Source organism: Dipodomys spectabilis, unplaced genomic scaffold (assembly GCF_019054845.1).
Source record: "Dipodomys spectabilis isolate Male_0828 unplaced genomic scaffold, ASM1905484v1 ptg000173l, whole genome shotgun sequence".
NCBI lineage: Eukaryota > Metazoa > Chordata > Mammalia > Rodentia > Heteromyidae > Dipodomys > Dipodomys spectabilis.
Window position 1 is genome coordinate 11,297,572 of NW_024870850.1, and position 27,170 is coordinate 11,324,741.

Consider the following 27,170-nt stretch of genomic DNA (forward strand, 5'->3'; position numbering starts at 1 on the left):
GGGCTGCGGGCGGGGGGCGTGGCGGGGGCGTGGCCGGGGCGGAGGCTGCGGCGCCCCCCCGGGGGCCCAGCCCTCCCGACAGGTGTGTGTGGCCCCGGCCCCGCGGAGGGGTCTCCCCCACCCCAAGCTGCGCGTGGATGCTAAGTGGGGGAGCGGGGGCGGGGGCGGGGGGCCGCTCCGCTCCCGGGATCTCCTCCGGCGGGGGGGGGGGTGTGGGTGGCCCCGTGCCGCGCAGTCTTTGGGGCGGGGGGGGGGGGAGGGCGGTGCGGGGTGAAGAAGAGGTGAATACCCAGAGGGCTGGCCCGTGACCTTTATTGCGCGATTCTGAGGCCGGCGCGGGCCCGCCTCGGGAGCCTGACTGTGGGAACGTCTGGCCCGGCCCTTCCTCTCCCCCCGCCGGGGGGCCTCCGGCCTGCTCTGCCCCCGGTGCGGACCTCGTCCAACTCTCCGCGGGGGCCCCGTGGGCCTGTGGCAGGGCCCGAGCGAGGGCGGGGGGGGCGGGGGCGAGCGGAGGGGGGCGCCTGGGGCCGCCGGGTGGGCGAGGGTTCCAGGCGTCTATTTCCGCAGCCGGCTGCGCTTCTTGCTTCGGGTTTCGATTAATTTCTGGGAGCGAATCTTGAGCATGGCGCGGGACACCACCTCGTTGTCGTCGTCCTCACTCTCCTCTTCGTCTGCAGGAGGCGGGCGGGGTGGGGGGGACACGGAGTGTGGGGACCATGAGAGACCCAGGTCCCCACCCCCAAGTTCAGATTTCCGTTGCCAGTCTTCGCCGCCCCACCCACCTCCTCCGGGGCCGGGGACCCCCTCCAGGCCCCCCCAGCCCTCCTCCCCACACACACACCTCCCACCCCAGGACTGACCGAAGTACTTGTCCTTGGGGCGCGTCAGGGGCAGAGGGATGCGGGTGTTGTACTGGGGCAGCTTTCCTTCCAAGCTGGCCAGGAACTAAGGGGGAGGCCCGAGAGAGGGTGAAGTTCTGGCCCCTTCGATGCCGAGATGTGCCCCCCATCCCACTCCTCAGCCCCCACCCTGGCCCCGTGGCTCCCATCCTGCCGCGTGCCCCCCCCCCTTGGTTCCCGGGCCCCGGCCCCGTGGCTGCACCTCGCGATCGGCGATGTGTCGCAGCATCTCGGACACCACGTGGATCTCCAGCTGGCCCTGCAGTTTCAGCAGCTTCTCCTCAACGAGGCCCAGCAGGTTCGGCAGGTAGTCACCAGAGTTGGGGTCCAACACCACTCCGGAGAACCGGCTGTCCTCCTGCGGCCAGGTTCCGGGGGTCAGGGGGACAGGGACGGCGGGCTCCACCCATGGGGGGGGGCACTGTGGCTCCGCCCACGGGCATGCCATATGTGGGCGTGGTTCCTCCAAAGGCCCCACCCATGGGCGTGGTCTGTCGCGAACGCTTTGGTTCTGGGCGTGGTCTAAAGTAAGCTTCCACCCCATGGGCGTGGCCTGTGGTAAATCTACATGCATGGGTGTGTCCTGTGTGAAGGCCACGCCCATGGGAGCAGCTCATAGGTGTGATATGCTGTTGGGGCCCAACCCACGAGCGTGGTCTACATGACGGCTCCGCCTATGGGCGGGGCCTTCAGCACCGCCAGGCCTTTGAAGAGCTGGGACGGAGCGGACCTCTGTAGGCGGGGACTGATTTAAGGCCACGCCTTGAGGGTGGGGCTCACAGACTCCTGCTACAAAGGGTGGGATGTGGTCTCTTGATGGGAGGTAATAACTGGAAAGGGGCCGTTATGAGGATGGCCTTCGGAAAGTTTGGTGGTTCTGGGTCTGCTCCAGGGGGCAGAGTCTTCTGAGATTTGGGGTGGGGGAGAATGTGAATCTCTCCCATTGGAGGAGGAGCCTGAAGCGGCCTGGGTTTCTGAAGTCCTAGACCTCCCCTGGAGGGAGAGAAGGACCCCTGGGATGTGGGAGGGGGCGTGGGCAAAGGACCAGGGAGGGTGCTAGGTGTCCCACCGCTCGGCTGCTCCTCTTTGGACCTGGGGGCGGGCCTCCTCGGGGGCGGGGCTTACCAAAGCAATGTGATTCAGCTTGCCCGCTAGGTGCTGGAGGCTCTCTTTGGCAATTTGTATGGTTCGCAGGGTGTTGTCCAGCTGTTCCTGTACCCCTGTTTGCCGTTGCTCCTCATTCTTGAGGTTTTCCAGCATCTCTGAATGCAACTTCTGCTGACTGTGGGGAGCAGAGAGAGAGAGAGAGAGCGTGAGAGAGCAAGATACAGACCCCACACCTCCTGCCATCTCCCTCTCCTGGGCATGGGCACCGGCATGGGGACCGCACCTCACCAGCTTGGCATCCCCAGAGTACTTGAGGCCTTCGAGCTCCTGCTGTAGCTGCTGCTTCTCTTGCTTCAGCTTCACTAAATCCAGCTCGTTGTCCTTCTTGAGCGTCTCCAACTGGTCAAAAGTCTCACCCTGGGCCAGGAACCGCCGCACCACCGACTGCGGGCCACCCAGCCCGTCAGAACCCGGGAGTGAGGGGTCTCAGCCCCACCCCGTGGCTTTGGCTCAGCAATGTATGGGAACGGTGCAGGTCGGGTTCAAGGCTGCCTATAGAGCCGACCAGTCATTTCCACCCCCCCCCACGCCCGTCCCTTTTTGCCTATACTTGAGTGAATCAGCTACAACCCACAGCTGGAGACAACAACAGTGGTCACTAGAGATGCTTTCCAAAATCAATGTGCCAACAAGTACTGGCGGTGAATGGTGCCGCATGGCCACATAAAGATGGGGCCACGGGAGTGCGATCCACTCACCCAACCCACTTCTGAGAAGGATGGCCATTCTGAGTCCTGAGTCTCCTGGAAAGTGACCCCACAGAGGGAGTCTGGACTGTGGGAAATGGAACTGGTGTGTGTGTGTGTGTGTGTGTGTGTGTGTGTGCCAGTCCTGAGGCTTGAACACAGGGCCTGTGCGCTGTCCCTTAGCTCTTTCACTCAAGGCTGGCATGTGAGCCACAGTTCAACTTCTGTATTCTGGTGGTTAATTGGAGGTAAGGGTCTCTTGGACTTTCCTGGCGATCCTCAGATCTCGGCCTCCTGAGTAAGCTGGCCTGAGCACCGGCTCCGAGGAGGGATGCCTTTGGAGAGGTTCCTACACTTGGTGGGGCTGGGAGGGGGAGGCGGGCGGGCTGAGGGCGCCACTCACGTGGGTCTCGGCCACGCCAGTGGCGTCCTTGACCTTGCCGAAGATGACCTCCATCTGGTACATGCCCCAGCGCTGCTTCAGCTCCTCCTCCTGGTTGCGCAGGCTGTCCTGGAGCGTGTCCTCGGACTGCAGCAGCACGTGCTCGCGCTGTGTCTGCTCGCGGGCCGGGGACAGGGGGGCGGGGTCAGCCTGGCATGACAGCTGGGAACGGGGGGGGGGGGGGGGGGGGAAGGATCCGGCCGGGACTGACGGGGCCTGTGCCTTTAAGGCTAGGTCAGAAAACCGGGGCTCAGGATAGTTCCGAGGGGGTCTCGGAGCCAGCGCAGAGGGTCAGAGTCCCGGGAAGAAAAGGGGGTCTCCGGAGAAAGGCCAGCAGAAGGCAGGGTAGTATGTAGAACGGTGGGGGGGGAGAGTGTGGAGAGGGTGGAGGTCATGGCTGGCAAGGAGAGGGAAGGGGTGGTGATTACAGGCAACAGCACCAGCGCCCTGTCGGAGAGGCCTCGACCTCGATTTAGGGGTGGAGCCACCGTGGGGCGGGGCTAGGAGGCTGCAAAGCGGGGCGGGGTGAAGCCAGGACGGGGCGGGGCTAGGAAATCCTCCAGGGCTGGGAGGGGGCCTTCTTGGGCGTGGAGGGGCGGAGCCGGAGAGGGGAGGAGCTAGGAGGTCCGTCCTGGGAGGGGCGGAGCTAGAAGGCCGTTCTGGGCGGAGAGGGGCTAGAGGGCCGACCGAAGCGGGGAGGGTGGAGCCGGGGGCGTGAGTAAGAGGCCCGTCCGGGGAGGGGCGGGGCTAGAGGGCCGCCTGGGGATGTGAGGGGCGTGGCCTGGAAGGCGTGGCCAGGAGGCGTGTGCTGAGAGGGGCGGGGCTAGAGGGCCGCCTGGGGATGTGAGGGGCGTGGCCCGGAAGGCGTGGCCAGGAGGCCTGTGCAGGGAGGGGCGGGGCTAGAGGGCGTCCGGTGAGAGGGCGGGGCAGGGGCGCGGGCGGGCAGGGGCGCGGGCGGGCAGGGGCGCGGGCGGGCAGGGGCGCGGGCGGGGCCGGGCGGGGCGCGGGGCGGGGCGCCGGCGAGCCTACCTTGCGCTCCATGCGCTCGTTCTGCAGTTTCTTCTCCTCCGCGCGCTTCTTGCAGTCGGTTATGTGGCGCTCCCGCTTCTTGCGCTCCCGGATCACGTTCTCCTCCAGGAGCTGTAGCTGGTGCTGCGGGTCGGACGGGGCAAGCAGGCCGTGGCTGGAAGCAGAGCCGCGAGGCCTGGCCTCAAGGGAGAGGGGAGTGGGGAGAGGGGATCGGGGAGAGGGGACGGGGTGGGAAGCGACCCCAAGCAGCCGGGGTGAACACTCCCCCCCCCACCCCGGCAGGTGGGCACCTTGGCGAAGTCGCGTGCGTTGAGGGCCTCCTGGTTCACCACGTGCAACTCCTCCACCTCGTGTTTTGTTTTGACCACTTCCGCCTCCATGAAGTCCAGCCGGTTCTCCGAGTTGAGGCTCTCCTCCTGGGGGGCGGGGGGGCGGAGTGGTGATCGGGGGTCCCTGGCCCGGGTCTGGCTTTCCTCTCCCTCCTGGGCCTACCTGGAGATAGGCCTTGAGCTGCAGGTACACCGTGGTGATGTGCTGGGCCTCTTCTGCCTTCATCCGAGCCTTCTCCAGACGATTCTCGAGGTTACGCATCGTCTAACGGGGAGGCAGAGCTGGGCTGGGTCCCCTTCCCGCTCGGCACCTCCAGCCAAGCCCCGGTCCCCCCACACACACATCCCCTCCCCAGGCCTCATCCGCCCAACCTTGGCCACCTCGGTGTTGCTGTCCTGAGCGTAGGCCATCTCCAGCTGGCGCAGGCTGTGGCGCAGCTGGAGCTCCTCCAGCCGCCTCTGCCGCAGCAGCAGCTGGTGCCGGGCCTCGTTCAGCTGATTCACCTTCTCGTTCAGCTGGTGGTCTAGGTGCTCCAGGGCTTGCTGCGGGGAGGGGTGCGAGAGCACGTTCCCAAGCCCCGCCCGCAGGCCCCCAGTCCTTTGGTCTCTTTTCGTCTCTTAGCATCCAACCTGGCTGTCTTATCCCCTGCACACTTCTTTTCTTTTTTGGTGCCGGTCCCGGGGCTTGATCTCAGGGCCTGAACACTGTCCCTGAGCTTCTTTGTGTTTGCTGGGTTCTTGGACTTATCACCAGGTCTCATGGATTTTCCTGTCCGTGCTAGCTCCCAACCGCTATCTTTGGATCTCAGCCTCCTGAGTAGCTGGGATTACAAGCATGAGCCACCAGCACCTGACTAGTGGACAAGGTCTTAAGAGTCCATCCACACACTGAAAACAACAGAATCTAGCCTTCTTCTTGAGCTAAGGGTTTATATATGTACACGCTGCCTTCCAGGCACCTCCACAGATATACAAAACCATCTCATCCCTGCTGGGAATGGTTTAAGGAAGGAGCACTTGCCCAGCAAGCACAAGGGCCTGGATTCAATGCCTGGTATCTCACAAAAGGGGGTGGTGAAGGTGGGGTGTAGCTCAAGAGACAGAGCTTTTGACTAGGATAGGGACTCCCCAGGTTTGACCACCAGCACTAAAAAGAAAAAAAAAAGTCACATGTTCCATGGAGGTATGGCTCAAAGGGTAGAGTGTCCCTGGTGCTGGCGGCTCACATCTGTTATGCCAGCTACTCAGGAGGCTGAGATGTGAAGATTTTGGTTCAAAGCCAGCCAGGGTAAGAAAAATTTTTGTTGATGCTGTGTTGGTGGTCATGGGGCTTGAACTCAGGACCTGGGTGTTTTTTCACTCAAGGCTACCACTCTACCATTGAGCCACACTTCCAGTTTTCTAGTGGTTCATTGGAGATAAGAGCCACATAGACTGGGCTGGGAATGTGGCTCAGTGGTAGAGTGCTTGCCTAGCATGCATGAAGCCCTGGGTTTGATTCCTCAGTACCACATAACAGAAAAAGCCAGACGTGGTGCTATGGCTCAAGTGGTAGAGTGCTAGCTTTGAGCAAAAGAAGCTCAGGGACAGTGCCCAGACCTGAGTTCAAGTCCCAATACTGGCCAAAAAAAAAAAAGAAAGACAGAAAGATTTGCATAGACTTTCCTGCCCAGGCTGACTCTGAACAATGATCCTCAGATCTCAGCCTCCTGAGTAGCTAGGATTACAGGTGTGAGCCCCCAGCACAGGGCAAGAAAGTTCATGAGATTCGTTTTTTTTTTTTTTTTTTGGGTCCAGTTGTGGGGCCTGAACTCTGGGCCTGGGTGCTGTCCCTCAGCTCTTCAGCTCAAGGCTAGCGCTCTACCACTTGAGCCACAGTGCCACTTCCGGCTTTTTTTTCTTTTTGCTTACGTGGTACTGAGGAATTGAACTCAGGACCTCATGCATGCAAGGCAAGCGCTCTACCACTGAGCCACCTTCCCAGCCCCTTCATGAGATTCTTATCTCCACTTAAGCACCACTGGGGAAATAAAAGCCAAAAGTAGGGCTGTGGCTCAAGGGGTAGAGCATCAGTCTTGGGCGAAAAAGCTCAGAGACAGTGCTCAGACTAACCAATAAAAACAAAAAACAGTATTGGGGCTGGATGCTGGCGGCTCGCATCTGTAATCCTAGTGACTCAGGAGGATGAGATGTGAGGACTCTGTTCAAAGCCAACCCAGGCAGGAAGTCCGTGAGACTCCAATTAACCTCCAGAAAACCAGAAATGGCGCTGTGGCTCAAAGTGGTAGAGCACTAGCCTTGAGCAAAAGAGTTCAGGGACAGCACCCAGGCCCTGAGTTCAAGCCCCACACTGACAGAAATAAATAAATAAATATGTGTTCCACTATCTCCTAAATCTGCTCATTTCAGCTCATAGGAACCTCATTCTTCCAGGTGCTTCAACTGAAAGGCTAACTGGGGACGGCCTTACAGTGTGTGTTCCCAAAATGTGAAGCTGTGGGTTCAACACCCACCACCCAAAAGGAACAAAAGACCTCCAAACCTTAACATCACATTGTCAATTTTTCGTCACCTTTCCCACCTATGTCAAGTGTGTTAGCACATTTTCTCCTTCTAATTTATGTTACCACTTTCCCTGGAGATCATGTTCCTTCAACCTCTACTACTTTTCTTAGTAGCAACATACCAGCCATCTTTCACCGTATGACCCCGCCTCCTGGCCTGCCACCAGCCCATCCCATTGTCTTTATTCCCTCCCTCCCTCCTTTATTTTGTGCCAGTCTTAAGGCTGGAACTCTGGACCTGGGCGCTCTTCCTTAGCTTTTTTTTTTTTTTTTTTTTTGGTCGGTCATGGGGCTTGAACTCTGGGCCTGGGCGCTGTCCCTCAGCTCTTCAGCTCAAGGCGAGCACTCTACCACTTGAGCTACAGCACCACTTCCTTAGCTTTTTTTTTTTGTCAGTCGTGGGGCTTAAACTCTGGGCCTGGGCGCTGTTCTGAGCTCTTCAGCTCAAGGCAAACGCTCTACCACTTGAGCCACAACGCCACTTCCGGTTTTCTGGTGGTTTATTAGAGACAAGAGTTTAATGGACTTTCCTGCCCAGGCTGGCTTTGAACCATGATCCTCAGATCTCAGTCTTCTGAATAACTAGGATTACAGGTGTGAGCCACCAGCCCCTGGCTCTGAGTTTTTCTTTTTAACAGACAAGGGCTTCCTTATGTTTTCCATACTGATCTCAAATCTTGAGCTCTTGGGTACAAGAGGAATCCTGCCTCAGTCTCCTGTGCAGCTGTGTCTACAAGTGTGTACCACCATGTCCCATTTGTGGGGCTTGAATTTGGAGCCTGGGCGATGTCCCTGAGCTCTTTTTGCTCAAGACTAGTGCTCTATCACTTGGAACCACAACTCCACTTCTGGCTTTCTGCTGATTCATTGCAAATAAGAGTCTCAGGGATTTTCCTACCTGGGCTGGCTTTGACTGCAATTCTCAGAACTCAGCCTCCTGAGTAGCTAGGATTATAGGCCTGAGCCATGGGTGCCCAACTTCCCTGAGTTTTTTGTTGTTGTTGTTCAAGGCTAACACTCTACCACTTGAACCACAGCTCCACTTGTGGCTTTTTGCTGGTTTATTAGAGCTAAAAGTCTCAAGGACTTTTGTGCCCTGCTGGCTTTAAACTTGTGATCTTCAAATCTCAGCCTCCTGAGTAGCTGGGATGACAGGGATGAACCACTGGTGCCCAGCTGGACATAAAACTTCATGGGAGAAAGGACTTGCTTGTTTTTCTGCTCTTCTGTTTTCGGTCACCAACCCCAAACACTGTGTCAATCACAAGATGAATGCGTCATAAAGATCTGATTGGGGAAGTCAATGATTAGCAGCCCTTGTGCCGACAGCCGGCAGCCGGAAGTCCAGCGAGGAGGGGCAGTGAGGGGCAGTGGCTGGAGCTGAGGGGGATGGTCAAGTGCACTGGGGAGAGGCAAACCTGGCCAGTCCTGTTCTTCAAGTATGGCTTCTCTGACTTCCACTCCTGAATGATCGCCTGGACCATTTTCTCATCTCCCTGCAAGGACAGGAGCCAGTCAACCCTTTCCTCCAGTCAACTGCGTCCCGTGCCCCGCCCTCCCCTGCTCAAAGCCCTGCCTACCAGGTGCGTTTGCTCACCTTGAGCAGGTCTGTGAGCTTTATCTGGAGAACCTTGATCTCCTCTCGAAGCTGGTTGATGGTGTCTTGGTTTTTCTTGATATTCCATTGGGAACTTTCATAAAAGGCCTTCCGATCACCCTCTGGGAAGCAGGGGAGGTGGACAGACAGGCCCACTGTTGTTGGGCACCTGCGTAGGACCTCTCAGAGACAAGACCCTTTCAACCAACGACTCAGTGTTCTTATTTTTTCCTTTTCCTTTTTTCTGGCTGTGGGGCTTAAACTCAGAGTCTTGGTACTGCCCCTGAGCTCTTTTGCTCAAGGATAGAGCTCTACTACTTTGAGTCACAGCACCATGCACCAATTCTGGTTTTCTGGCGGTCCATTGGAAGTAACGAGTCTCATGGACTTTCCTGCCTTGGCCGGGTTGGGCCTAAATTTTCAGATCTCTGCCTCCTGAGTAGCTAGGATTATAGGCATGAGCCACCAGCACCTGGCTTGCTCTACCACTTGACCCAAGATTACAGCTGTCATTTGGCTCTTTTTACCCAGACTTGGCTCTGTACCACTCGAGCTACTGCTTCACTTCTGGCTCTGTGTGTGTGTGTGTGTGTGTGTGTGTGTGTGTGTGTGCGTGCGTGTATGTGTGTGTGTGTGCGCGTGCGCACGAATGTATGTGCTATTTCTGGGGCTTGAACTCAGGCTGAATCACTGTCCCTGTTCAAAGCTAGCTCAAGGCTAATGTTCTATCCTTTAAGCCAAAGCTCCATTTCTGATTTTGTTGTTGTTGTTTGGACAGTCCTGGGGCATGAACTCTGGACCTGGGCACCATCCCTGAGCTTCTTTTTTGGTTCAAGGCTACCACTCTACCACTTGTTTTTTTTTGTTGTTTGTTTGTTTGTTTGTTTTGAGGTCCAGTCGTGGGGCCTGAACTCTGGGCCTGGGCGCTGTCCCTCAGCTCTTCAGCTCAAGGCTAGCGCTCTACCACTTGAGCCACAGTGCCACTTCCAGCTTTTTCCTTTTTGCTTATGTGGTGCTGAGGAATCAAACCCAGGGCCTCATGCATGCAAGGCAAGCGCTCTACCACTGAGCCACCTTCCCAGCCCCACTCTACCACTTGAGCCACAGTTCCACTTCTGGTTTTTTGTTTAGTAGTTTTTTTGGAGATAAGAATCTCAAAGTCAGACTTTCCTGCCCTGTTGGCTTCAAACCATGTTCCTCAGATCTCAGCCTCCTGAGTAGCTAGGGTTACAGGCATGAGCCACCAGCACCCAGCAACAACTCAATATTCTAATGACGCTTGATAATGGAGAAAGGAAGGTTAATGGGTTCAGGGGATGAACTTCATTTTTGTGGTTCTGGGGTTCTGACTATGCAGATACTCTACCACTTGATCATGCCCTCAGCTTTTGTGGTGTATGTGTGTGTGTGTGTGTGTACCATTTCTGGAGCTGGAACTCAGGGCCTGGGGACTGTCCCTTATTTCTTTCATTCAAGGCTGGTGCTTCACCACTTGAGGAGCAGCTCTCTGGGTTTTTTGCTGGTTAATTGGAGATAACAGGCTCACAGACTGGGTTGGTTTGGAACCGTGATCCTCAGATCTTAATCTCCTAAGTGGCTAGGATTATAGGCATGAGCCATTGGCACCCAGCATTTATTTTATTTTATTTTATTTTTTGTCAGTCATGGGGCTTGAAGTCTGGGCCTGGGCACTGTCCCTCAGCTCTTCAGCTTAAGGTGAGCACTCTACCACTTGAGCCTTGCTGGTGGTTCATTGGATATAAGAGTCTCAGGGGGCTAGGAATGTAACTTAGTGGTAGAGTGCTTGCCTACAATGCATGAAGCCCTGGGTTCGATTCTTCAGTAAACAGAAAAAGTCAGAAGTGGCCCTGCGGCTCAAATGGTAGAGCGCTAGCCTTGAGCAAAAGAAGCTCAGGGATAGTGCCCAGGCCCTGAGTTCAAGCCCCAGGACTGGCAAAAAAAAAAAAAGAGGTTCACGGACTTTCCTGCCCAGGCTGGCTTTCAACCATGATCCTCCGATCTCAGCCTCCTGAGTAGTAGCTAAGATAACAGGTGTGAGCCACCAGCACCCAGCCCAGTTTTTCTTTTTTAAAGCTATTTTCCAAGTAGAGTCCTTGGCTTTGCTTGAGACTGGCCTTGGATGATGCCCCTCCTTCCTATGTATCCTTTATAGCTAGGATGATAAGTATGTACCACCACACCCAATAACTTTTGTCTAGTTTGACCTGGAGGTGCAATTGCTTAGATATCCACCTCCTGTGTAGCTGAGATTACAGGCATGAACCACTATCCTGACCCACAGAGGGATAACTTTGGATATCCTACAGCACAGTTAGGCAACAATTAATTATGTATTTAGGAATATCTAGCAGAGAGTACAAAGCCCAGATGAGATAAATCATCATCTGGGCGCCAGCAGCCGTAATCCAAACTACTTGGGAGGATGAAATAGGGAGGACCTTGATTCAAAGCTAGATCCCTGGGGTGGGGTAGGGGGGAGGGGTGGAGGGGGAAGGGAGGAAGGAAGGGGGAATGTTTAGGAGACACTTTTTTTTTTTTTGGCCAGTCCTTGGGCTTGAAATCAGGGTCTGGGCCCTGTCCCTGAGCTTCTTTTGCTCAAGGTTAACATTCTATACTTGAGCCACAGCTCAAGTGTATGTGGTACTGAGGAATCAAACCCAGGACTTCATGCATGCTAGGCAAACATACTACCACTCAGCCACATTCCCAGCCCACTTCACACATTTCTAAACTGCACATTACCCACACTGTACTGCTACTCTCTTACCTTGCCCTTTTGTTTTGGTTGTGCTGGGGTTTGAACTCAGGGCCTTGTGCTTAGTATGCAGGTATTCTACCCTTTGAGTTATGCCCCAGCCATATTATATCCATTTTACAGATGGAAAAAGCAATCTGATTCCTCTTGGTTCTTTTTTTTTTTTTTTTTGGGTCCAGTCATGGTGCCTGAACTCTGGGCCTGGGCGCTGTCCCTCAGCTCTTCCGCTCAAGGCTAGCGCTCTACCACTTGAGCCACAGCGCCACTTCCTGCTTTTTTCTTTTTGCTTAAGTGGTGCTGAGGAATCGAACCCAGGGCCTCATGCACGTAAGGCAAGCGCTCTACCACTGAGCCACCTTCCCAGCTCATTCTTGGTTCTTTTTTTTTTTTGTCGGTTGTGGGGCCTGAACTCTGGGCCTGGGCGCTGTCCCCCAGCTCTTCAGCTGTAGACCAGCGCTCTACCACCTGAGCCTCAGCCATACTTCCGGCTTTTTCTGCTTATGTGGTGCTGAGGAATCAAACCGAGGGCCTCTACCACTGAGCCACCTTCCTAGCCCCCCACTCTTGGTTCTTTAAGATAAAAAACTATTCAGCTTGGGGTGGGAAGGTGGCTCAGTGGTAGAGTGCTTGCCTCACATGCATGAGGCCTTGGGTTTGATTCCTCAGCACCACATAAACAGAAAAAGCTGGAAGTGGCGCTGTGGCTCAAGTGGTAGAGTGCCAGCCTTGAGCCAAAGAGCTCAGGGACAGCGCCCAAGCCTTGAGTTCAAGTCCCACGAATTAAAAAAAAAAAAAAGACACATGAGAGCACAGGGCCCCGAGTTCAAGCACCAGTACCAACACACACACACACACAAATAGAAAAGAAAGTGAAAGCTGGATGCCAGTGGCGCATGGTTCAAAGCCTGCCTGGGCAAGTAAAGTCCGTGAGACTCTTATCTCCAATCAACCACCGGAAATTGGAAGTGACTTTGTGGCTCAAGTAGTCTCTTTGAGCTGAAGAGCTCAGGGACAGCACCCAGTCCCAGAGTTCAAGCCCCAAGACCGACAAAAAAAAAAAAAACAAAAAAAAGTGAAATCGATGCATTACTCTACCACATTCATGATAGAAAAGCTATAATTATAGCAAAGTATGAAATATAGGGTTGGGAATGTGGCTTAGTGGCAGAGTGCTTGCGTTTGCCTAGTAAACATGAAGCCCTGGGTTCGATTCCTCAGTACCATATACACAGAAAAAGCTGGAAATGGTGCAGTGGCCTGGAGCAAAAGAAGCTCAGAGAGAATGTCTAGGCCCTGACTTCAAACTCCAGGACTGGCAAAAAAAAAGTATGAAATACATTCCTTTCCCCCCAGTGCTGAGGATGGAACCCAGAATCCCATGAATGCTAAACAAGTAGTGCTCTATTATTTGACTGACAGTAACAGCCCCCCTCCCCCGTCCTGTCTGCCCCAAACCCAGAATTTTGAAAAGAGGATGAACAAGTAGGAGTACTGGTATCCACAGAATGGCCACATAGACTCAGGCGGACAATAAGCCTTTTGTGTCACCTTGCATGATCAGGTAACTCTCTGGATATTACTGACCCCTGACCCTCATGGCCTTCTGCAAACATCTTACCTAGTAGTTGGATCTTCCTTTGTAACTCAACCACCTGTGCTTGCATGGACGCCTTCGTCGCCCGGGATATGGCCCCCTTGGAATGGAGTGGGAGCCAGGCCTGTGCCCGCATTGCATCCTTGCCACGAGGGTAACCCTGCTTGACCTGAGACTTACTGCCTTTGGCTTTGGAAGAGGACGTTGTTATTTGGTCCTGAGTAAGCAGGGCATTGGCAGAGGCCGACCTGCACAGGGGATTCGACATGTTTGGGTTGGAGCGAAGAGCCACTTAGGGGGTTAGGGAAGCAACTAGAAGTTGGCTGCCCCAGTACGGGACGGTCAGCTCGGGCTCCTGAGGCTCAGGAATGTACTTTCCGTCCGCTTGGCAGAGCCTCTTTAGCATCTCCCGGTTGCTAGGTAACCTCGCCCCCTCCTCCTTCCCCGTTCCCATGGAGACCAGCCGCACTCGTTGGCCCTGCTCTCATTGGCTGCGGCTGCACGGATAGGCGGGACTAGAGGAGGCGGGGCGAGAGGCTGGAACGGAGCTGGGAGGGAGGGCCTCGGCGGTCACGTGCTTCTCTCTTTTCTTCTTCCTTTTCCTCTTCTGGCTGAGGTTCGTAGGTAGGTTTCAGGAACTTTCCTTCCCGCTTTCGGAAGCTGCCACTCCCAAGATGGAGACAGGTTGCGCCGCCATTAAACGCCGGCCTTCAGACCCATTCTCCTGAAAGAGTCGCCGGCCCTACCCAAGATGGCCGCCCCAGTTCCGGCCGCCGCGGCGCGGCCGCACTCAGCATGGCGTCCCGGGGCGGCCGCTTCCGGCGCGCGGCGGGCGGGCGGAAGTGACGCACCCGAGCGCTTCCGCTCTCTTTCGGCTGCAGGAACCGTGGCTCCGGGGGTGGGTGCCGTGGAAATTGATCTTTGCCCCGGCCTCGTGGAGGTGATGAAGTAGTGCATGGGAAGGCACCCTAACTTTTTTTCTGGGGTACCAGGGAGGGGGGGCGAGGTCGCGGGGCGGGGGCCCCTTGGCCGTATCTTGGGCGGGAATGCGATCGCCTACCCCGCCGAGACCCACGGTCTGGGGGGTTTCCTTCACCATTGATCTGAACAAAGTGAGACTTTTCCGCCGGCCCGGATTGGGAGAGGGGGGGATCCCTGGCTCCTGCACCCCCAAATCGGAAGCCAAGTGAGTTCTCATTGGCCAGAAGCGGTGTAGCAATCCAATTGGCTGAAAGTAGCCCCTGTTCCTCCGATCTGTGGGGGGGGGGGCGGCCTGTTGGAGACACCCTCCCCCGTCCCCCCCACCTCGCTCTTATGCTGCTCCGTGTGGGGGACCCCGTGCATCTTCCTCTTTCCTCTCACAGAACCTGCTTCCCGCCTCCGCGTCCCCCGCCCCCTTATCTCGGGATGTTGCTGCTGGTGCTTCTGCTGCCCCTCTGCTGGGCCGTGGAAGTCAAGAGGCCCCGGGGCGTCTCTCTGACCAGTGAGTGCTGAGGCTGGAGGGGGGGGGGCTGCCAGGGACATTTTACACAAGCCTTTGGACTCAGTTTCCCCGTGGGATTCAATGGGTGGATCTCAGGTTTGAGATCTTTTGTTGTTGTTCTGGATTGCATCTCTTGCTGTCCTTGTCAGACCATCCTTTCTATGATGAGTCCAAGCCTTTCACTTGTCTGGACGGCTCAGCCACCATCCCTTTCGATCAGGTCAACGACGACTACTGTGATTGCAAGGATGGCTCGGATGAGCCAGGTGAGTCTTGTGCCCTTGTGACCCTTGGTGCATTTAGTGAGCACCTGCTGAGTGCCAAGGCCTCAGTGCCCTGATCAGCAGAGATGGTGTGAGTCCTGTTTTTCCGTGGTCTTTCTCATTGAAGGATAGAATCAGGGCAGAAATCTGGTCTGAGCCCTTGCTCAGAGAACGGGAGGCCTGAAGTTCGGCCCTTAGCATCTCTCATTCTCCACCTTGTTAGGACAGTGCGGAAGGCCCTCCCCTTTTCTCCTCACCTTGGGGGGGGTGGGGGAGGGAGTGTCTCAAAAAATTGGAAGGAGGTGGGATTGCAGGTTGAATGTCCCTGAGTGAACTCTTTTTTCTTTTTGCTGCAGGTACAGCTGCCTGTCCTAATGGCAGTTTCCACTGTACCAACACCGGCTACAAGCCCCTGTATATCCCTTCCAGCCGCGTCAACGACGGGATTTGTGGTAAGGAGACTCCCCCACGGGCCCCACACCCTCCCCAGGCTTGGGAAAAGGGAGTGATGGCTGTTGGGAGGAGGCACTGCCAATTCTGACCTGGGCCTCACCTCTGCCATAGACTGCTGTGACGGCACAGATGAGTACAACAGTGGCGTTGTCTGTGAAAACACCTGCAAGTAAGTGGGTGACAGGACCCTCTCTTCACCCCCCCCAACCCCTTGCCTGTACCCACCCCCAGACAGCCTCCTTTTTCTGTCTTCTAGCCCCCAAGTTTTTTGAGACAGTATTGTGCTTTGAAACCCAGAGTAACCTTGAACTCAACCATCTTTGCACCTCAGGCTGGTCTGTGTTGGGATTACAGGCATGCACAGTCACGCATGGCCATTTTTTCTGTCTTTGTATATTGAGTGCTTACTCTGTGCCACTCAACCCCACATTACTGGCTTTCTGTCTAGCAAAGCAGATCCAGTGGTTTCCCTCCTTAGCAGAAGGGGAACTTCAAGTCTAGGAAGGGAAATGACTTGCCCAGGGTCAAAGCTAGTGCTTGAACCCTGGCCACCTGTATACTGACTCAATATACCTCATGAAACCTCAAGTTTTAAACGTCCACTGGCAGGTAATGTAAGCAACAGAAGTGGGCCGAGTATGAGACGGAAGGAACTGGGTGGATTGTGGTATCAAAAGGAGCAGCTAAGGTGCTGGTGACTCAAGCCTGTCATCCTAGCTACTCAGGAGACTGAGGTGTGAGGATCTGAGGAATGCAGTTTAGAGCCAGCCCGGGCAGGAAAGTGTGTGAGGTTCTTAACTCCAATATCTCTAATGAATCACTCAATCACCACAAGTGGTGCTGTGGCTTAAAGTGGTAGACTGCCAGTCTTGAGCAAAAGAGCTCAGGGACAGTGCCCAGGCCCTGAGTTCAAGCCCCATGACACACACACACACAGAAAAAAAAGAACAGTTTACAGTTACTTGCAATTCTTGTTGCTTTTTGGCAGGTAACAGGGTTGGATCAGTTTTGGAAAGGAACTGAAAGACCTCATCTAAATTCTCCCAATCTGAAAGCAAGCTAGCTTCCTTCCTTCACTTCCTTCCTTCCCTTCCCTCCCTCCCTCCCTCCCTCCCTCCCTCCCTCCCTCCCTTCCTTCCTCCCTTCCTTCCTTCCTTCCTTCTTTCCTTCCTTCCTTCCTTCCTTCCTTCTTCCCTCCCTCCCTCCCTCCCTCCTTCCCTCCCTCCCTTCTTTCCTTCCTTCCTACCTCCCTCCCTCCCTCCCTCCCTCCCTCCTTCCCTCCCTCCCTCTTGTTTTGGGTAGATAAAATACCTTGGTGGGTGGGGGTTCACCATCTTTCCCAGGCTGCTGGGGTGAGCCCTTTTGGTAAAATCCCCTGGGGGTGCCCGCATGTCTCCCCCTTAGAGAGAAGGGTCGTAAGGAGAGGGAGTCCTTGCAGCAGATGGCGGAGGTCACCCGGGAAGGATTCCGCCTGAAGAAAATCCTCATCGAGGACTGGAAGAAAGCCCGGGAGGAGAAGCAGGTGAGGAGCCCCAGAAGATTCTGGATAGGGATGTCCAAGCACCTTCTTGGCCCTTGCTTTGCCCAGTGTATGCTGGGTGGCTAGGTATTGGCTGAGAGTTCTGGGTCCTGGGCTTTAGGTGAGTTTTAGAAAGAAGCTAGAAATCCTGATGTGAATTTTCTTCATTTTCAAGCTTGCTTTTTTTTTTTTTTTTTGTATCAGTGGCAGGCCTTGAACTCAAGGCCTAGGTGCTGTTCCTTAGCTTTTCCTGCGTAAGGCTGGTGCTCTACCACTTGAGCCACAGCTGCAGTTCTCTCTTTTTGAGGTTAATTGGAGAGGTAAGAGACCCTTGAACTTTTCCTGCCAGGGTTGGCTTTGAACTGTGATCCTCAGATCTCAGGCCCTATAGTAGCTAGGAATATAGGCGAGAGCCAACAGTGTAGCTCTTGTCTCTTCTGAAAACAAAACAGGTGTGCTGTGCACTGGGCTGGGCGCTAGGGCCAGCCCTGGGCCTGCCTCAGAGGAAGGAGGGACAGGCAGAAAGTGAGACCCAGGACTACTGGGAAAGAGGAAGTTTGGGGCCTTAAGGGCATTTTGGTAGCACTTGCCTGCTCTTTTTTACCTGTTTTGAGGGGCAGGAATTAAGATTTCCTAGAAGGTGGTGGGTCCTCTATCTAAACTGAAATCAGCAGAATAATTGGGAGTTAGTCATGGAGAATGTTCTGGATTGAAGGAGCAGCATGTGGGAAAAAGTGGAGGCTGTTAGAGCCCTGCGTTTAAAACGGAGGGATGGGCGCTGATAGCTAATGGCTGTAATCCCAGCCCCTCAGGAGGCTGAGATCTGAGGATCAAGGTTTGAAGCCAGCCCCAAGTAGGAAGGCCCATGAGACTCTCATCTCCAATTAACCATAAAAAGCCAGAAGTGGAGCTGTAGATTAACTGATAGAGCACGAGCCTTGAGCAAAAAAGCTTAGGGACAGTGCCCAGGCCCCGAGTTCAAGCCTGGCACTAGAAGATGCAGGTGGGCCGTGCTGGGGAGGTGTATGGGCATCTCTCCGGTATAGGAAGGGGAGACCAGGCGGGTGTGTGGTTTGGCAAAGCCTGGCTGCTGTGTGGAGGTGACGGAGGAAGGGAGAGCTGAAGGAGAGCTGCCCTCTTCCATTCTCCACAGAACAAGCTCTTGGAGCTACAGGCCGGAAAGAAGTCTCTAGAAGACCAAGTGGACATGCTGAGGACAGTGAAGGAGGAGGCCGAGAAGCCTGAGAAGGAGGCCAAAGAGCGGCACCAAAAGTTGTGGGAGGGTATGTTGTCTGTGTGTGTGTGCGCGTGTGTGCGTGTGTGTATGTGCATGCACGCGCATGTGCACCTATGCACACACCTACACACACATGGTCACAGGATTCCTGTGTGCTTGGCAAGTGTTCTTCCATTGAGGTATACCCCTGACCTAGTTTCAATTAGTTCTCTCTGTACGTGTGTGTGTGTGTGTGTGTGTGTGTGTGTGTGTGTGTGTGTGTGTGTTGGTCTTGGGACTTGAACTCACTGCCTGGGTTCTGTTCCTGAGTTGTTGGTTTTGTTTGTTTTTTTTGCCATTCCTGGAGCTTGAACTCTGGGCCTGGGTGTTGTCCCTGAGCCTCTTTTTGCCCAAGGCTAGTGCTTTACCACTTGAGCCGTAGCGCCACTTCTGATTTTTTTCCCAGTAGTTTTTTGGAGATCAGAGTCTCACGGATTTTCCTGCCCAGGCTGGCTTCAAACTGTGATCCTCACATCTCAGCCTCCTGAGTAGCTAGGCTTACAGGCATGAGCCACCAACCAGCACCCAGCTCTCCCTTTCTATAGGTAGCACTGTGGTTTGAACTCAGGGCCTCATACTTGGAGCCACTCCACCACTTGAGCCACAGTGAAAACCCTTTTTGCATCAGTTTTTTTTTTGGTTGGTCGTGGGGCTTGAACTCTGGGTCTGAACACTGTCTCTCAGCTCTTCAGCTCAAGGCGAGCGCTCTATCACTTGAGCCACAGCGCCACTTACACTTTTCTGAGTGGTTTATTGAAGATAAGAGTCTCATGGACTTTCCTACCTGGGCTGGCTTTGAACTGGGATCCTCAGATCTCAGCCTCCTGAGTAGCTAGGATTGCAGGCGTGAGCTACCGGCTCCCAGCTGCTTGTTAGTTTTCTTTTTTTTTTTTGTGTCCGGTCATGGGCGCTGTCCCTCAGCTCTTCAGCTCAAGGCTAGCGCTCTACCACTTGAGCCACAGCGCCACTTCTGGCTTTTTTCTTTTTGCTTATGTGGTGCTGAGGAATAGAACCCAGGGCCTCAGGCATGCAAGGCAAGCACTCTACCACTGAGCCACCTTCCCAGCCCTGCTTGTTAGTTTTCAAGTAAGGTCTGGTGTTTTTGGCCAGGCCTGACCTCGGGCAGTGATCCTCCTACCTGTGCCTCCTGCATAGCTGATGTTACAGACATGCACAACCATGCCCAGCCTTCGTCGTCTTGTTTGTCCGGTCTGTTCACAGCTGTGTCTGGCCCAATATGGGGCCAGGCACACAGTAGGTGCTTTGTGTCCAGTGAAGGCCAGTTTCAGGGTGGTGGGAGCTGGCGGGCTGGGTGCACCAGGTGACAGAGCCTGCGTCCCCACAGAGCAGCAGGCTGCCTCCAGGGCCCAGAGGGAGCAGGAGCTGTCAGCCAATGCCTTCCAGGAGCTGGATGACAACATGGATGGGGTGTAAGTGTGACCCGGCCATCCTCAGGGGCCCAGGGGCCCCTCACCCCCAGCCCGCACCCCCCAAGGCCTGGAGTAATCCCCAGCCTTAGAGAAGCTGCTCTCTGAGGGGTCATATTGTTTGCCTCCCTCCCATCCTGTGGGCTTTTGTTGTTACTGTTTTCCTTGCTGCTGGGGTGGAACCCATAGCCTCAAGCCTGCTAGCTAGGCAAGAGCTCTGGATGGAGCCGCGCCCACTACCTCCTAGCTCCTCCCCAGTGTCCTAGCCCCGCCCCCAGAACTAGCCACGCCCCTAGCACTAAGCCCCACCTCCGTCCCTGGGTCTGAGGCCTGGCTTGGGCCTCCGCGATCTGCAGGGCTGGGTGGAGGGCAGGCTGTCAGGGACCGAGGGTAACAGAGCCTGTAGATGCGGAAGGATGGGGGGGGCGCTCCCTGGTCGGCGCCAGTTCCGCAGGTGCAGGATGCGGCACAGGGCCGGGCAGAGGCACGGGACAGTAGACTGTTTCAGTGTGTTGGGTTGGAAAGACAGGAGGAGGTGGGAGGCGGAGGGGCAGATAAAGGGGATTTTAAGATGTGGGGGGCCAGGTGCCTCCCAGTCTCACCCCCTTTGTTTTTTTTTTGTTTTTTCTTTTTTGTCAGTCCTGGGGCTTGAACTCTGGGCCTGGCTGCTGTCCCTGAGCTCTTCAGCTAAAGGCGCGTGCTCTACCACTGTGAGCCACAGCGCCACTTCGGGTTTTCTGGTGGTTCAGTGGAGATAAAGAGTCTCACGGATTTTCCTCCTGGGCTGGCTTTGAACCACCATCCTCAGGTCTCAGCCTCTTGAGCAGCTAGGATTGCAGGCGTGAGCCACTGGTGCCCGACCCCTTTGTCTGTTTTGAGTCCCTGTTGGGGTCCTACAGCCATGAGGCCCAGAGTTAATTCTAGAGATGGGGCCCCCAACCCTGGAAGCTCTTCCACACTCCCTGTGGCTTAGACCGTCACCTCTCCTGTCTTGTCCTTGCAGGGTCTCCGTGGCTGAGCTGCAGACCCACCCCGAGCTGGACACGGATGGGGATGGGATGTTTTCCGAGGGGGAGGCTCAGGTACCCCAGCTCGCCCTGGACCTGGGGCTTCTAGAAAACACAGGCCTCAGGGACCCAGGACCCAGAGTAGCTCCAGGGCATGGTGGCGCCTGCTCCAGTCTCTGCCCTCACCCCTCTACCCGTCCATTCCCGCCTGCTCCGGGTCCTTCCCCAGCCCTCCTGGGCCCTGGCATCGAAGGGCCGGGGTACTCTTGTACTACCCTGTTGTTGTCCATCTGTCCCCTGTCCTGTCCCTCTGTCCCTCTCCCTGGCTCCTCCCTTCAGTCCTGTGCCGCCCCCTTCCTGCGCTAGTGCCCCACGCCTGCCCTCTGGGGCCCGGGGCCTGGCACACCCGTGCCTGGCACCGCAGCCCAAGCCCGGAACGCCTGGCATGGCGATCCCCGTAGTGACCCCATCTCATACGCAGGCCCTGCTCAGCGGGGACGCGCAGACCGACGCCGCCTTGTTCTACGACCGTGTCTGGGCTGCCATCAGGGACAAGTACCGCTCGGAGGTGCGTGTGCAGAGGGGCAGGGACCTGGTCCCGGCCTTGCCCAGCCTCCCCCCCCCCCCCCCCGCCCCCCTCCGCCTCACAGCAGGCCTCGCGGGCTGGCACCCGGCCACCTCGGCCAGCTGGGCAGCCCTGGGCAGCCTCGCGCCATGGCGGCAGTGGCCCCTGCTGCCAGTGGTTGGAGAAGTGGAGGGCAGCGGAGGCTGCCCCTCAGCACTGGACCCCCCCCAACCCCACCACCCCCATGCCAGGCGCTGCCCACCGACCCACCCGCGCCTCCCACCGCGGATGTGCCGGAGCCCAGGGACGATCAGCCTCCTGCGCCCCAGCAGCCCGCAGAGGAAGACGAGGAGGAGGAGGAGGAGGACCACGAGGAGGAGGAGGAAGAGGAGGAAGAAGAGGAGGTGCAGGTGTGTGGTAATGGAGATGCTGGGGCACGGAATGGGGGCAGGGTGGGGGAGTGGCCACTGACCCCGCCCCTTCCCCTAGGAGGCCCCGCCTCTCCAGCCCCCCCAGCCTCCCAGCCCGGGACCAGAGGAGGACAAGATGCCAGCGTACGATGAGCAGACGCAGGCCTTCATTGACGGTGAGGCTCAGACGTGGTGTCTCCTCCCCCCATCACTCTTACAGTATTCTGGGAGTCCCCAAAAGGGGCTTTGAAGCTTGCAGAGGGCCAGTCCCCCCTGAAGCCTAGGGTTCCCCCAGCTTTCCCATGGGGCTCAGCTTGTTTGTGCCAGACCCCCCCCCCCAGTAGTCCAGCTGGGCTCCAGGAGCCCTGGCAGGGTTCCCTGGGGCACCTAGCAGCGGCGTGAGGCTGCCCTGTACTGCAGGGGCCCCTGGGCTATTTGGGGGATTTGTTCTTATCCAGGGGAGTTGAGGGGGAGCGCAGGAGACACATTTTCCTTGGCTACTGAGCCCCCCCTCCACTTGTGTCCCTTCCCCAAGCTGCCCAGGAGGCCCGCACCAAGTTCGAGGAGGCTGAGCGCTCTTTGAAGGACATGGAGGACTCTATCAGGTACCCAAGGGGCCAGGCTGGCCCTGCCTAGAGGCAGGGTCCCAGGTAGTAGTGGATAAGAGCTCAGCCCTTGGGGGGCGGGGTCTGTCTCCTGTGTCAGGGTCTGGGGTCTTCAACCCCACCCACCCCCCATTCTCCCTGGACCTGTCCATCCAGGAGCTTGGAGCAGGAGATTTCCTTTGACTTCGGCCCCCATGGAGAGTTCGCCTACCTGTACAGCCAGTGCTACGAGCTCACCACCAATGAGTGCGTCCCAGCCCGCCCTGTCCCCGTCCCGTCCCTGGACCCTACGCAGGGCAGGGAGGGGTGGGGTTTCCCGGTGGGGATGGCTTGAGGGTTGGGGTGCATGTGAGCAGGAAGTCCCCCCCCTACACACATACGCAGCTGAGCGTGGTGGTGCACACCTATAATCCCTGCTCTTGGGAGGCTGAGACGGGGGATTGCAAGTTCGAAGCCAGCATGGACTCTAGGGACAGATACTGTGTAAAGAAAACAAGAAAAATGAGGCTCCCTCCCCAGCACATGGGGGTGGGGGGCCCCCTGTGTGCCCCCCACACACACCGGCCGTAACCCTCAACAGGTACGTCTACCGGCTCTGCCCCTTCAAACTGGTCTCTCAGAAACCCAAACATGGCGGCTCCCCCACCAACCTTGGGTGAGTGGGCTTAGGCTGGGGGCCCCCTCCCCACCCCTCCCACCCCCCACCCGTCCACCTGGAGGGGGGAGGGCTCAGTATCCCCTCCCTCTCCCTGCAGCACCTGGGGCTCCTGGGCCGGCCCCGACCATGACAAGTTCAGTGCTATGAAGTACGAGCAGGGCACAGGATGCTGGCAAGGCCCCAACCGCTCCACCACCGTGAGTGCCCAAGGGGCGCGAGGGGGGCGTGGGGGGATACCCGCTCCCCCCCCTCCAACCCTCCCACACATCCCTGTCCCCAGGTCCGCCTGCTGTGTGGGAAGGAGACGGCTGTGGCCAGCACCACAGAGCCCAGCCGCTGCGAATACCTCATGGAACTGGTGACGCCCGCCGCCTGCCCCGAGCCGCCCCCCGAGCTGCCCCCCGACGGCGACCACGACGAGCTATGAGCTCCCGTCAGCCTGCGGCTGCCCAGAGGTGGGTACGAGGGTGACGAGGAAGATGAAGATGGGCTGGTGGCTCATGCCCGCCCCCCCATCCCAGCTCACCAGATGGCTGAGATCCTGAGGATCGTGGTTCAGATGCCAATCACCTGCCAAAAAGCCAGACGTGGCGCTGTGGCCCAAGTGGCAGAGCGCCAGCCTCGAGCAAAAGAGCTCAAGGACGGCACCCAGGCCCTGAGGTCAAGCCCCAGGACCAGCACCCACAGAGTGCCTCCAGCTTCTCCCCCAGTTCCCTTCTCTCCCATCCCAGGTCCTCCCGCGTGTGAAGGCAGCCCCCGCCGTGCCACCCGTGCCTGCGCCCCTCTATTTGTGGACTAAGGCCTGGCCCTCCCTGGGGGAGGAACCAAGCGGGTCCCCACTTCCCGGCCTCGGTGGGAGCCGAGCTGCACCCTCCGTCCCAGCTGCGGCTTCCAAAGATGGGATTAAGAAACTGCCCCTCCCTTGGGGCCCACCCCAGTACCCCGGTGCCCAGCCCCTGCCCTCCCTCCGCCCCCTCGCCCCCCACTCCTGGTGGGGAAATCAGAGAATGTCTTGACCTGCGTGACCTCGGAACAATAAATGTGACTTTCTCCCTCCCCCAAAAAAATCTTGGCTCTGTGTGCCTTGATCAACTGGGTAGAGCACAGGGAAACGGGGCCAACCCAGGACAGGAGAGTCCCCAGCGCCAGAGAGGGTTAGCATCGGGCATCAGGCCACACAGTAGGCACAGCCACGCCCAGACGCCTCGGCCCTCCCTGGCGCACAGGCCACAACCTTATGACCCTGGCACGCCTGCGCACACCACGCCACAGCCTGAAGAGCCTCGCGCGCTTGCGCACACCACCCACCACGGCCTTAAGACCCTCCTGCACCTGCGCACACCACGCCACAGCCTTAAGACCCTCCCGCGCCTGCGCACACCACATGCCACAACCTTAAGACCCTCGCGAGCCTGCGCACACCACACGCCTCAGCCTTAAGACCCTCCCGCGCCTGCGCACACCACACGCCTCAGCCTTAAGAGCCTCGCACGCTTGCGCACACCACTCACAACGGCCTTAAGAACCTGCGCACACCACCCGCCACGCCTTTAAAACCCTCCGGAGCCTACGCACACCACAGGCCACACCCTTAAGACCCTCTCGCGCCTGCGCACACCACAGGCCACGCCCCCTAAGACCCTCGCGCGCCTGCGCACACCACACCACAGCCTTAAGATTCTGAACTTTTATTTTCTGGCATGAAAAGTACAAATAATTTAAACAATTCCATGTAAAAGTCTTGTTACCGCGGCCAGGCCTGGTATCCCGGTAATAAATAGTCTAAACGCAGCAACGTGAAGTGTTCTTGGGTTTTCCTTTTTTAATGTGTATGTGTGGGGTTTTTTGTTTTTTTTGTCTTTTTTTATCTTTTTTTTTGAACAGTTCTTTTATCACCTCCAACATGGGACTCTCAGGATTCTGAAACCTGTTCAAATAAATAGCAGGAGGAAGGGGGGGCTGGAGGGGCTGGGGAGCCCCACCCGCTGGCCCAGCCCCTGGCCCCCCCAGGCCCCCTCCCCACGGCCTGGCCCCCCTGGGAACAGGGGGCTGGCCTCCCGGGAAGTGGGGAACCTGGCTGGGCTGAGCTTTTTGTGTTGTAGAAAAAAGAAAAAAAACAAACAGTCCCACCCAGTCAGGCCTGGCAGGGACCTAGGCCTTGGTGGGGACGGGGAGGGGAGGGTGTGGGGGGGTGCCCCCTCTGCAGAGCCCCGGCCCCGCCCAGGGTGGGGGGACACACCCAGCCCTTATTGCTCGGATGCCTCCAGCATTTATGCGGAGGGTGGAGGGGGGGGAAGCCCCAGAAACAGCAGGGAAAAGAGGGGTACACCCGCTGGAAAGGGTGGGGGGGGGTCCCTGCCCTGCTGGGAGGAGGAGGAGGAGGAAGGAGAGGGAGGACTTAAAAACCACAAGAATAAATAGGTTTGTGTATCATCAACAAGCTAGGGTTTTCACCAGCTAAATAAGACTGAAAGAATTCTCAAGACAAGAGCAAAAATAATTCCATTAAGAACCCCCCAAGATTGGGGCAGGCCCCACAAAGCCCACGCCTCCTGGGTGCCCCTCAGCTACCATTACTGTTATTAATAATTATTATTACTTTAATAATTCCACTCCCTTTTTTTAATAAATAAATTAGGCATAACCACATCTCAGCAAAACTGAAAAGAAACAAAGAGAACATTTGTCGTCCCTTTTACACTTGTAAACCGATGAAAGAACGGAAATATACACAAATGTCTTTGCAGGGGAACGGGCGATAAATAGTTAACATAGCAATAAGTAAAACTACAAGAAGCTAAATTCAGCAAAAAAGTACAAGAAAGTTAACTGGTGCCAGTTTATGTCCTTTTTTTGTTTTTGTTTTTTCCTTTTTTCTTTTTTTTTAAATCTCTTCTGTGTGTGTGGTGGTGGTTTTTGTTTTATCCTTCGCTTTTTGTTTTGTTTTCCTCTTGTTTGTGGTTTCTCTTTTGTTGTTGTTTTCTCTGTGTTTTTTTTTTGTCGCTTTTTTTTTTTTTAATTTTATTCTTTTTTTTTCTTTTTTGTTCCTTGCAGCAGAAGCTCCATAGACGTTAAAGAACAACACGGGGAGGAATGGGGAGAGAGAGTCACACGTTCAATGAGGCCATGGCTGGACACCAAACAAGAGAACACCGGGAGAAAGGCAAGAAGAACCAGAGTTGGGGGAGCGGGGAGGGGGGGGGGCTTTGTAATTCTCAGTTCTAACTGGGCCCGCCGTGGGGAGAGGGGAGGTGGGGCTCGAGGACGGCTCCCAGGGACTCATGGCCTTTGGCTTCTGTTAGATTTTTATTTATTTATTAAAAAAAAAAAAGGTAGGAAAAGGGATGCAAAATCCAGACAGAAGCCAGGGCCAGGGCTCTGTGTCCACTACCGCCACCCTCCCCCAATCTGGAAACAGGAAAACCCCAACAACCAAAAGGAGGGAGAGAGGGGGAGCATTTGGATGGACAGGAAGGGGTTGTGGGGTAAGGCCCCAAGCCCTTCCACCCTGGGCCTGGCTGGCAGGGTTGGGGTGCTGGATGTCTGCTTGGGGCGGGGGAGGGCACCGGCAGGGGACCTGGCCCTTAGTGGAGAAAGGCTCAGGGCTGGGCCTCCCACAAACAGGAGGGACAGGAAGGGGGGGGTCCTTTGGCCTCAATGTTGTGGGGGTAGGAGGTGGGCTACCTCCAGCCCCACCATGATGCCAAAGTAGAAGAGGTATTATGTGTCTGGGTGCACGGTTGCCAGGTATATATTATAGGTGGGCAGCAGGGAGACCCAGAGCCAGAAATCTGTGCAGAGAACCTGGGGCCTAGGGTAGGTTGGGACTAAGAGCGGTCACTTGAGGAAGGGGGTGGGGGGGCCAGCTGAGGATGTGACTGGGTCAGGAGGGGTTGGCTCTGGGTTGGGGCCATCTTGCCCCATGGGATGTTGGGAAAAATGTGTGCACGTCCCTGGGTGTTTAGTGTGTGTGTGTGTGTGTGGTGTGTGTGTGTGTCCAGATGGATCTATCTGTGAGTTTTTGCATCCTCGTGGGCTGATGGACACAGCTGTCCATCCTCATGTCCGTGGGGTCTTCCTACTTTGGGATCTAACCACCCTCACCCCCAAAACTTCCATCTCTTGCTTTTGTCTAGGATTAGCTCCAGCCATGATGGCGGCCTGGGTCTTGGCCAAAGAGATCCTGAAGCGTGTCCTGCAATGTGGTATGTGTGTGTGTGTGTGTGTGTGTGTGTGTGTGTGTGTGTGTCTGGCCCCGTGGGAGTCTCAGCCCCTTCACCCCCCAACTCCCTGCACGCCCACCTGCCCTGGTTGATCATCATGACCTGCCAAAATAGTTTTATTTTTTTTTTAAGTCTTAATTTTTTTTGTCTTTTTTTGTCATTTTTTTTTAAGTTCAAGTTCAAGAATCCCCAGTAAAA

General features: G+C 56.3%; 2 protein-coding genes across 6 annotated transcripts; one reads left to right on the forward strand and one right to left on the reverse strand.

Moving 5' to 3' along the window:
- Positions 1-323: 323 nt before the first annotated feature.
- Positions 324-13,589, reverse strand: Odad3 (outer dynein arm docking complex subunit 3). The gene is made up of 13 exons (XM_042693837.1): positions 13,108-13,589; positions 8,714-8,835; positions 8,535-8,612; positions 4,925-5,095; positions 4,716-4,817; positions 4,514-4,639; positions 4,224-4,346; positions 3,156-3,308; positions 2,290-2,450; positions 2,025-2,181; positions 1,102-1,257; positions 861-945; positions 324-671 (listed from the first exon to the last, which is right to left on the reverse strand). The coding sequence occupies exons 1-13, from the start codon at positions 13,349-13,351 to the stop codon at positions 556-558; spliced, it is 1,794 nt and encodes a 597-aa protein (XP_042549771.1). The 5' UTR covers positions 13,352-13,589; the 3' UTR covers positions 324-555.
- Positions 13,590-13,940: 351 nt separating this feature from the next.
- Prkcsh (protein kinase C substrate 80K-H) lies at positions 13,941-23,798 on the forward strand. 5 transcript variants are annotated; one of them, XM_042693854.1, is made up of 18 exons: positions 13,941-14,023; positions 14,448-14,566; positions 14,716-14,832; positions 15,186-15,281; positions 15,394-15,451; positions 16,687-16,804; positions 17,955-18,084; positions 19,423-19,507; positions 20,508-20,586; positions 20,993-21,079; positions 21,328-21,486; positions 21,566-21,662; positions 22,022-22,091; positions 22,248-22,337; positions 22,672-22,746; positions 22,847-22,946; positions 23,030-23,204; positions 23,481-23,798. In XM_042693854.1, the coding sequence occupies exons 2-17, from the start codon at positions 14,491-14,493 to the stop codon at positions 23,174-23,176; spliced, it is 1,584 nt and encodes a 527-aa protein (XP_042549788.1). In that variant the 5' UTR covers positions 13,941-14,023; positions 14,448-14,490; the 3' UTR covers positions 23,177-23,204; positions 23,481-23,798. The 5 variants fall into 5 exon arrangements, with proteins under 5 accessions (XP_042549788.1, XP_042549790.1, XP_042549792.1 ...); XM_042693856.1 differs by having other exon boundaries at positions 13,970-14,041; XM_042693858.1 differs by having other exon boundaries at positions 14,007-14,024; positions 14,446-14,566; positions 21,328-21,480.
- Positions 23,799-27,170: the final 3,372 nt, after the last annotated feature.